The 11,093-nt window shown below is 38.1% G+C and overlaps 1 protein-coding gene across 1 annotated transcript; it reads right to left on the bottom strand.

The window, feature by feature from the left end:
- Positions 1-584: 584 nt before the first annotated feature.
- LOC103718666 (uncharacterized membrane protein At3g27390) lies at positions 585-10,413 on the bottom strand. Its single transcript, XM_008807586.4, has 9 exons — positions 10,056-10,413; positions 9,840-9,948; positions 8,427-8,622; positions 8,185-8,318; positions 7,221-7,509; positions 7,047-7,153; positions 6,729-6,903; positions 1,761-2,206; positions 585-1,477 (listed from the first exon to the last, which is right to left on the bottom strand). The coding sequence occupies exons 1-9, from the start codon at positions 10,201-10,203 to the stop codon at positions 1,312-1,314; spliced, it is 1,770 nt and encodes a 589-aa protein (XP_008805808.2). The 5' UTR covers positions 10,204-10,413; the 3' UTR covers positions 585-1,311.
- Between the last annotated feature and the right edge of the window lie 680 nt (positions 10,414-11,093).

Below are 11,093 nucleotides of genomic sequence, written 5' to 3' on the forward strand. Positions count from 1 at the left end.
TAACCTGTGAATTTCATTTTTGCATCCTTGTAAATCATATAATTTATGCTTGAAACCTGTCAAATTTCAGCACATCAGCAAATTGCATACGCCTGTGAGCTGTGTTAACTATGAGGGATTTTTTCAGATTAGTTCTTAAAATTGTCCATATTTGCATATTAATTCATGTTTCTTCAAATTTTCATTTTAATCCCTGAAATAGTTTGCTTATATTGTCCTCACAGATATCGTCTGATGGACACATTGCAATCCACTCTCCAAGCTTTCAAAGAAAAGAAAATTGGATGCATCTAGTGAAACAAGAGTATCTTTATTTCAGCTTACATTTGAAAGAGATATTGTGTTTCAGACCATGACCTTGGACAAACATAGCCCCGCATGTTCCATCTCAAAATTAAATGCAAAATAGAGATATCTGGCATCACACATGCTTCATTCCAAGTGTCATGCAAATACTGCCGACCAGAGTTAAAAATACTCACAATGATTACTAAAAGTCAACTTTATGTAGTTACGGACTCACGGTCAACCATGATTAGTTTTAGTCAAACATAATAATAACAATGCAAATCTACATGAGGAACTTTACAATTCATCCAGATGAAATTTTTTCCATTAATGCTAGTAAAAGGATGCAAATATTTGAGTTAGCTTGTGAATGTTTGGATGAATGGAAGTGGATTACTCGGTGTGCTTCCACATCGTATCCACCACCAAAAACCAAAACAAAAAAAAAGAAAGGATGCATGTACATCAAGTTAATATAAATGGCTGAAATGCCCACCTGCAATCTTCCTCCATTCCTCGACAGTTATTTCCTCTCTTTTTCCCCCCTTTTTTCCTCTTTTAGGAAGGGGTTGCAGTCCAATCTTGCTTCTAATACTGAGATAAGCAATTACCTTCTCAGTGCAAACCAGGCATGTGAAAGGAAATATCAGCAAGGACCAAGGACCATCAGTCTAACCCTATATCCTTTATCAAGGAGGAATTAAAACCCAAGCCAAGATAATTCCAAACAACTGGTAACATTATGCAAGCTGCCTCCGTATGCATCTCTTAATGCTGAGTGGGAACTGCTATATATGCACACGACTTGTCTTCGCACAATAGCTAAAATGATTTTGAGCTCAAGAATTCTTCCATGTCACAGATGAAAAACTGCCATGCAACTACTTCGGTTGCCAAGTGCTACCACCTCTACATTCAAGCTCTACAAACTAAATTTGTTAAGGGTACAAAACTTGCTTAAATCACCTATACAAGCACTCCGAGAACTATGAGTATTGGTGTGCATAAGCAAAGAAAAATTTGCTATACTTCAGCAGGCATAATTTCAACTGAAGAAACTGATATGGTTGAACGTGATCTGCAGGATCCTTGCTGGTCGAGAGAGTAAGTGATCAGCTGCTTCACAACCTGCCTATATCTCCTTCTGTAGGTTGGAAACTTTGATATGCCCCTCGTCATGCCTACTAACCTGCCAATGGCCACTGTCAGCATCCAACAAAAGCATCTCCTGCTTTCTGTGTGTTCGTGTGCATGTTTCTAAATGATGCTCTTGTTGTGAACAAAAATGATTTTGGTGCAACAATCTCCTCTGAATCACATTTATAAATTTTCTTAATTGGTGTGAACAAAAATCATGACTGTTTTGATTTATCATCATGTGCACAGTTGTATTTGCATAAAACAGTAGATTTGTTTCTAAATGATGCATCAAGTCAATTAGAGCTGGGCTAAGATTCAAATGATATTCATACCTTCTGCTAATGGCTTGAATTTGAGCAGCCCTGAGAGCATCTTGAGGAGCCACAGAACCATTGTCCCAAGTGTCAATGCTTGGAATGTTACCAATGAAGAGAACTAATTTCTCCAAGAACCTCACCTCATCTTCTCCCATTTTTATGACCCTAATGTGCTCTTTCAAAACCATCACAGGATGGAAGAACCAGTCTAATAGCCGATCTTGTGGACGGTTTAGTTGGGTAACTTCAATCCCACAACTTAGCAAGAATCCACCTGATCCAGCCTTTATAGAATAAAGAAGACTGTGTAGGAAAGCATAAGAAGGCAGGCCAAGGCCAATGGTTTCTTGGTTGCTTCCCTTTGTTCTTAACCACTCATTTAGATCAACTGATGTTATAATATTTGCATCTACAAGTTCCTTGCCCCTCATCTCACAGCACTTCATTAAATCCTCCCATATCTGTTGAACCAAAGTATCGATAATCATAGTTATACATTGGGAGAAAGAATAGCTTAAAAGAAACAAGAACTTAAGGTCACAAGTGATTGGCAATGAGTCACAAGGAAGACGTGAAAGACAGTAACATCAAGAAACTGAATGCCAAACTATGAACATCAAGAAACTGAAATGCAAACCTATGGTAACAGATACATAGAAGAATCTATATATGCATATCAGATGCCATATTTACAGTTAAACTGTTCTTGCCAATGCTTAGTTGGCACACACCATCCATGAACACATAAATGTAAGAAGTAAACATCAATAGATATCTGTGTAAGTTCATGACACATGCATTTTGTAACATTTTCCTAATCTCTTTTCCCTTTTGTAGCAAGATGGAGGCGTCCATTAAAAGGAAAAAAAGAATAGTTAAAAATTCAAGGAATTCCGAACTTTAATTTTTAACAATATTAGAAAGAATTAAATGCTCTACTCTCAATGTGCCCAGAAATAAGCCTGACAACATGACTGGTCAACACGGCCCAATACTTGAGCCTTCAGATCAAGCTCACGGCCCAATACTTGAGCCTTCAGACCAAGCTCTTCCAAGCCTTGAACAAAGGTGAAAAATACCTTCAGAAGAAAAAAGATCGCAATTTTTTCCACCTCTGCCTCAAAATGGAAAATAGGCTCTCTATAACTTATTTTAGTGAAAATGTGAATTCCATTATCTCTTTTTCTTTCAAGTATGTTTAGTAAAAACTCATTAAAGAAAAGAGAGATCAGAAAGGAAACCACAATAACTACTACAAGACTATGGATATGCCGGTTAAGGATAGTACTTTCATGTTAAAATGCATCTGAGTTAATGGTTCTTTTTACGATCTGGTCTCTCATTTATATTTTCAGTCCTAACATAATCCCATCTTACATTCATTTATGATTCCCCTCTTCACACAATCCCATCTTAGGTTCAAATGACATTTTTAAATTACTTCTTTAGCTTTTATCCAGCTTATTATAGAATTTTCTGAAGACTTCACCACTCTTGTAATATCTGGTACACGACCGATTATAACATTACCTAACTCAATAGTCATTTATCCAACTCATAATCTCATTTTGCTTAATTAATTATATGCTTGATATGAGAATTTTATAAATCCCTGTGTTTGTATTGACCAATACTCACATAGAAATATACAAAGTCTTTTTAAATGATAATCTTAAATAAACAAATATAAACCCATAAAATTTATTTTTATTTTTATCTTAGACTATTTTGGCAACATCATAATGACAACTAAGCATGCTTTCAACTCCTAACCCTGGGTCATCTCTAATTTGTATAAATGGTCATACACTAAATCTGCATGGATATAACTTTATGCCTCACTTGTCTCTGTATTAATAACTCCAAGGCACGAAGTAAATTAAAATAATATGACTTAAGATAGAAAGTCTCGCATAGAAGTGTCCTAACAGATTTGATTTTCTTCTTCTAAAGAAACAAAATTCCTTACCCACCTGAATTTAATTATTAAGCACCCTCGCTAAATTTGTATTGTAGTAGAATAATGTTAAGATCTTTCTTTGACCAACCCTAAAAAGTTCTCATAAATAGATGCCTATAGTTAAAATAAATTAAACCAAGATACCATTTCTAACTTTTTGCCTCATTTTCTACAATCAACAATCCACCAACATATAAACCCCCAACTTGGACCTCTACACTCAGAAAAATATTAAATTCAAATTTAGGTCCCTAGAAATTGTAAGTTTCATGATTCAAAATAGGAGCATATATTATCTTTTCAATCACAATGTTTAATAGGATTTGTGATGTGATGTTGTTGCAGGTTTAATATCAAGATGTGCTGCAAGTGACAACCTCATGCGTAAAATAAATGATGAGAACAAGTAATCAAATTTTTAATATCAGGTGCCTAAATTAGATTTTAAATTGAAATTGCAGAAACAGTCCATCCTAGATAGTCAAGCTCATCAATTTGAGGAAAATATTAAACAATACTCTTTTCTTTTTTTGGTAAGTGGCAGTCTTAATCCAATTATGTTACCTTGAAGCATAATCTATGGTGATTTGTAAATCTCATTTTGTCTTGAAGCAAAGTCTGCTATGGCCGTACCGGGCCTCGTACCGATTGTCCGATGGCATGAGTCGATACAGCCCTGCGTCGTGCTGTGCTGGCCCAGTACCGACACAGTAGAGGCGGGGGAGGCTGGCCCAGTACCGACACAGTAGAGATGGGGGAGAGGGAGAACGGGAGAGAAAAAAAGAAAGAGAGCGGTGGAGGGAGGGAGAGGGAAAGGAAAGAAGAGAAAGAACGGCCGAAGCCGGTCGGCGAAAGCCAGGGAGCCTTCGCGGGGAGGCGGAGGCCGGGGAAATGCAGAGTTGGATCTCCGTGACCGGTCCCGTATTTTATTTGAAACAGGAGGCCAGAGAGGGACCCTTTGATTTATTGTGAATTAATGGATCCATGATAGTTCATATTTATGTTATGAAAAGAATAATTCATGATTATTCTACTGTTAAATGCTTATTTATGGGCTATGAACACTATAAAGTCAATTAGTATTTTATTCATGTATGATTTATGATATGATTTAAGAAATATGCCTTAAGAAAAATTGTCTTAATGACTATGGCAAAAAGGCTCTCAAATAGCTATGTATGTCCCCTGAAAGTAGGGTAGATCGACATTCAGTTTTATACGACTCTGCCAGCGGGTAATAGTAGTTGGCATACGACCCTGCCAGCGGTAATAGTAGTTAACATACAACCCTGCCAGCGGTAATAGTAGTTGGCATACAACCCTGCCAGCAGGTAACAATAGTTGGTATATAACCCTACCAACGGATAATAGTAGTTGATGTTTGTTGATGACGGCCTGTCATAAACAAAATAGTGACCTTAGCATTTAGTCTAAGAGCAGTAATTTGATCAATGATAAATACTTTATGATTTTATTTATGCTATACACTAGGAACCATGATTCATGAATGATTTATGCATGCATGATCGGCTTTATGATTTGTTTAATATATTGTACTATGAAATTTTTATTTTGTAATTTCTGTTATTTTCTTTAAATGATGCCTTGACATGTAAAAATTTATACTTGATCCGATAAAATGGTGAAAAGTTTACTTATTAAGCTATGTCACTCATATACCTCTATTTTTATTTTTCTTTCTCTAGGCGAATAGGATCAGCAAGGACGAAGGTTGGTCCAAGCTTGGAGTTCGCACTAGCAAACTTGGCGATTTTGTAAAAGAATTTTAGCATTTTAAATTGACTATAAATTTGTAGTCAATGATTTTTCGAATATTGAGGATTATGGATTTAGTATTATGTTTGGATTTAGACGCTCTGAACTTATATTAGTTACATTTATTGGATAATAAAATTGAATTTCTATTTATTCTATTATATTTGAGATGAAATTGGAAGTTAAATGTAATGTTGGCTTCGTGTTATCGTAGGCAGTACCCCTCGGTAGCACAGCCATATTATGTTCTGGATCTAGGGCACGACAAATCTTCAGATCTGGGTCGTGACATCGTCAGCCGGCCCCAGCCGGCCTAGCCTCTCTCTTCCTTCCTCTCCCTCTCCCTTTCCCCCGCTCTCTCGCTCTCTCTCTTTTCCTCTCTTTTTTCTCCTCCTCCCTTCTGGCAATAGGGTCTCGGTTTCAATAACGGAACCATCCCGATCAACCACCGGTACAGCTCGGGACACTCCGAACTGGGCAGTTCAGGAAGGTTCCGCCAACCATATTTTGGAGAATATAAGAAACAATATTTCTTCAACCTCAGTAGTTGCAATTTAGATTAAAGAAACCATTCTTTATCAAAATTTGCCTTCAGAGTGCAGTTAGGGAAACAATCTTACTTTTTTCTCTTAATTGGTATAGGAAACTTTGAGAATAGATATTCCTCCTAGAGTTTTTCGTATTTCCACCAATTAATATAATAGCCAATGACATAACAATGGTGTTAATTGCAATAGCCCCCAGTAAATTACAATTAACAAATATTAATCTCATCAAATGTTCAATCCACATTGGATCAGACTAACAAAAACTTGTGTGGAGATATAGATTCATAACATTATTAAATTTATTGCAATGAATTTTAAGTAAATATAATAGCCATGGAAGGATCAAGCAGCTTCTACAACAATCATCTAAACACCATCCCTTGACAAATTGGTGGTAAACTCCAACCAAGGAATCCTAGGCATGAGGAGCCAAACGTAAAATATTGAAGGCCAATTGGCAGGTAGAGAGTCTTGCTTGATTCATTGTAGTTTAAGCTTATGCATCCAATAACAAGCAACTGCTTCTTGACTCAGAAAGGGCCTTCAGAAAGGGGAAAGCCACCAAGGTTTAATACAAGGAATTGACAAATCTCTAGGGCACAAAAATGAAATCATAGATGTCCTGACTTCCAACATAATAACATTTTATGACATTAAGAAATGTCAAGGCAAAAAAAAGGATGTTAATAGAAAACCAACCTGAACCATTTTCACTTCCTGTATCGCCTCTCTCACAGATCTTGAAGGAGCCAGGTTTGGAACCAACATTGCAGGTGCATTTGAAGAACCAGAACCAATCTTAACTCCTCTAGCAGTGCTGGATCCAACAGAAAACTCTGTTGAGTGTGAGACTTTCCTCTTTCGGTACCGAGGCCTGGCTTGGCAGCAAGAAAGCTAAAGTTAAATAATTACCTAAAAGAAAGGTAAAACAAATATTTAAGTATTTTAGCCACATATCTGAACAGCATATTCGACAAAATTAAAGGTAAATACAAAGAAAAAGCAATGAACGGTTACCTTGGGAGGATAGACCCTTCTCTCAGATAGAGCCAATCATTAGTGTACTCATCAAACTCTGCAACCATTGCAATCACAAAAGCAACTCCCCTTCGGAAAGATCTCTCCTATAGAAGATGCTTTAGAATTAGAGTTCATCTGCATATAGCAGGCCACATAAGAACAGATAGGTACCTGGTACACAATAACTGATCCATAGAGCCCAATGAAGATGCCGGAGATGATAGCCAATAGGATACTCCCTACAACGACAAGTGGCCAGAGAAGGATGGCCAGACCAGCAATTGGCACACAAGCTGTTTCAAGAAATGGGCCTTCTCGACTAATCAGGTCTTGCAGCAACCTCTGCCAGCCCTTGAAAAGCATATATGGACTCTTTATTACTGCAATAACAGTGTAAAGTGGTATATCCACAATTAAGCCCATCAAGCCCACAACGATACATGAAGGCACCTCCATCAGCCTGCACATAGTTTTGAAAGAGGAATTTCAGATAGAATGTAGAAGAATGATTTCAGCAATGCAAACTTATCCAGTGTATGCAAATGTTAGAACTTGGAAATAAATAAAACTGCCAGCCAACTAAGACATAGACAGAAGAGACCATTAAAGTAAACTAGGTTACAACTACTACTAGAAAGTATTTACCTAATGCATACTATTGCAGACAAAATCACTCTTCATTCAATAAGAGTAACTTCTATCTTCATCAATCCAGAGAGCATTTATATTGTCATGCACCATAATATTTAGGATTACCAATCACTATGAGTTATAAAACTCACATAACAAGCAAATTTAATGCCATTACATTGATAATATATAATCACACACTGAAACATGTCAATATAAAGAAATGCAAGACAGAATCACTTATGAGAGGCTTCTTCTACAAAGCTGCTTAGCAACCAATCTAGCAACCTTACAGATTCATTTATTCCTCTTGTAAGTACACCTGATTTATGCTAATACAAGGCATTACTATGTGTAGAAATTATTGTCTAGTGTTGCATAAAAATTCACCAATATATATAATTTTGCGCAAGACATTTTTAATATGAATCTGTTTTACTAATAAGCCCAACATACTTGCAATTTTTCAGTCAATGGAGAAAAATAAGTTGAGTTGATATCCTACCTGATTGAATGTGGTTGATGATCATGGGTGCTTTCCCGTAACTCTTTTAAGTAGAGCGGGTATGAGTGGTAGCAAAAATCTGCAAAGTCTCTGACCACCGTGCAACTCCCTTTAATGGTTCCCCATGTTCCATCCTGGTTAATTGTGAGATAATATATGGATGCTATTATTCAATTTTTTATAACACTCAAAAAAAATGAATTAAAGAACTGCTCGACATATGAGCTTATTTCTCTCTTTACCACAATGCAGTGAAGGAACTTCTTTGTTTCACTGTTCTGTCGGAAGGCTTCAAAAGTTGACACCCATGGTGTGAAGAACCCATAACCAACTCCGACCAGGCCACTCCCAAAGATGCTTAAGGCCAACCAGAGGCCAAACAATACAGGCAGAGCAAAAAGAAATGCAAATTTAAGAGCTGCATTCATACAATTAGTCCTGCAATCAAAAAGACAGCTTAGATTAGGATGTCAGTCTCATTAGTTATATTTAATTCATAGAACTCATTTTAGTTCTATCAGAAAGCTAAAAGTTTCAATCAAAGAGAATGTGATCTGGTAGAGCAAGCATTGTCCAAACATAAAGAGGATAAAATCAAAGATTTTTAAAAAATATTATAGAAAAGAGAGAGAGAGAGAGAGAGAGAGAGAGAGAGAGCAGAGTTCTATGATCTTTAAGATATCGAACCACGAAAGCTTCAACACTAATCCCAACAAAAATGTCCAATATTCCCATCTCTAAATTATCTTTTTTTTTGTTGTTGTTGCTATTTCCTCCAATGGATGATCATTTCATTAGCTAGCTGAGTTCAAGAAACATCCTTGATAGATAGATAGATAGATAGATAGAGAGAGAGAGAGAGAGAGAGAGAGAGAGAGAGAGAGAGAGAGAGAGAGAGCATTGTGATTTCTAAAGATTAATTTTTCATTCACTCAAAAACCAAAGCAATGACACCAAATACCTTGACCAAACAATTGCGACAAAAAAAAACCCATTTCTATACCAACAAACAGTTATCTAGAAGTGCTTCCTCTGTTTGCAAAAATCAATACTCAGAATATCCAGCGAAGGAACAACATATTTGCCACCAAGGTAGTAGCCTGGTGGTAAGGGGCGATAATTCCGCCCAAGTTGCCCGGGTTCGAAACGCGCGGGCGTCGATTAAATTAGGGGACCGGATGCCCCACGCCCGGCTGGCTTGTTGGCGGTTATGCTTTCCTTCCACTTGTATCAAGGTGGCGCTGGGGTGACGTACCCACACGTGAGGCGGTGAACCCAGTGGGGTGAGCCCACGGGTCGGGGAAGGCACGCGAAACCTGCGACCTGTATCGAACATTCCCTAGTGGAAGGGGGGCCCAGTAATGGGGCTGCTACGCGGGTGGGCTGGTCCCTCCCCCTCCCCTCCTATTTTTTACCAAAAAAAAAAAAAAAAAAAAAAAAAAAAAAAAAAGGAACAACATATTTGGCATTCATAATCCAATCTCGACGAGAATCCATCGATCCATCAACTGCCTCCATCAATATAAACCAAAAAAAAAAAATCAAAAAATCCCAAAAACAATTAAAATCTCAAAGAACTTTACCAGCAAAAAACAAGAAGAACAAGCAAAAAAAAAAAACAAAGAAAGAGATTGAAGAAAGAATTGATGGCTAACTTGAGTAGAGAGTAGACAGTCCAGGCGACGTGAGCCGGGAAGAGGCCGAGAATCACCCCGACGTTCCCGAGTATCAGCAGCAGCGCCGCGATGGGTCCCACCACCAGAGCTGCCCCCAAGAACAAGAACAGCACAAATATAATTTAGATATATTGAACAGAAAATTAAAAGGAAAATAAATGTATTCATATATATCAGAAAAAATTAGAGAAAGACCTTTGAGAGCACCGAGGAAGAGGGCGGCGCAAAAGGCGAAGACGACGTAGGCGATCCTCACCGTTCTCTGCACCGCATCCAACGGCTCCGCGTAGTTCGTCGTCACCCAGCGTATCAGCGAATCCAACTGCCACGACGACGATGCCATCTCCGTCGGAAAACCACCATATAACGAGAAAGAGAAAGAGAGCGAGGAGAAGAAATATAACGAAAAGAGAAGAGTGGGGAAGAAGGAAGGGAAGAGAGAGAAACGCAGAGAAGCTTCACAAACTATTAGTTAACTAATTAATTAAGTAATCCGATAGATAGTAGAAGAACAAATAGAAGTATTCAAAAAGGGAAGGCGGACGCTGGAGAGAAGAACTTTTTATTTATTTATTTATGGTTCGTTTTGTTTAGAAGAGGTTAAATACTTGTCCGCGGTTCGGTCGTCTCAAAGGATGACGTTCCCGTGAAGTGCGATGGCCATCGCCGTTCGGATCGGGGGTTGCCCTGCCCGCGCGCCTTCTTGCGTCGTAACGTGACCGTTATGATTAAATATAAATAATGAGATATTATTTATTTTTAATGAGACTAGTACCTGATTATTCCTTGTACCTGCGGCACATTTTATCATTGCCCGCGCCGGCAACGCACTCTTGCCGCCATTTCTCTAGGAAGAGGATGAGCTTGGACCATGCATTGTACTAAAACAGCGTGGTACACCAATCAGCATCTGCAACGTAAGTCTTCCACATCAATGACGTCTTTTGGGACCAGAAAGGAAAATATCGTGGAGGTTTGACATTGTGCTGCTTGTCTGTTCCGAGTCTTATTCTTCAAATTTCCCCCGTCTCATCCTTAGCCTGGTTGCGTGTGTTTTGTGATGGTGCAGGTGGACCAGCCTACTGGGTTCCAAAGCAAACGAAACAAACACCTGAAATGATGGGGACCTATCATCACACATTGGCAATCACGATATCTCAATCGGCTCCGTCTGATTCAGGTGCAATTTTTTATGATAATCTCAACGCACAATCGGACATCATTACGATTACG

The sequence above is a fragment of the Phoenix dactylifera genome, unplaced genomic scaffold (genome assembly GCF_009389715.1).
Source record: "Phoenix dactylifera cultivar Barhee BC4 unplaced genomic scaffold, palm_55x_up_171113_PBpolish2nd_filt_p 000294F, whole genome shotgun sequence".
NCBI lineage: Eukaryota > Viridiplantae > Streptophyta > Magnoliopsida > Arecales > Arecaceae > Phoenix > Phoenix dactylifera.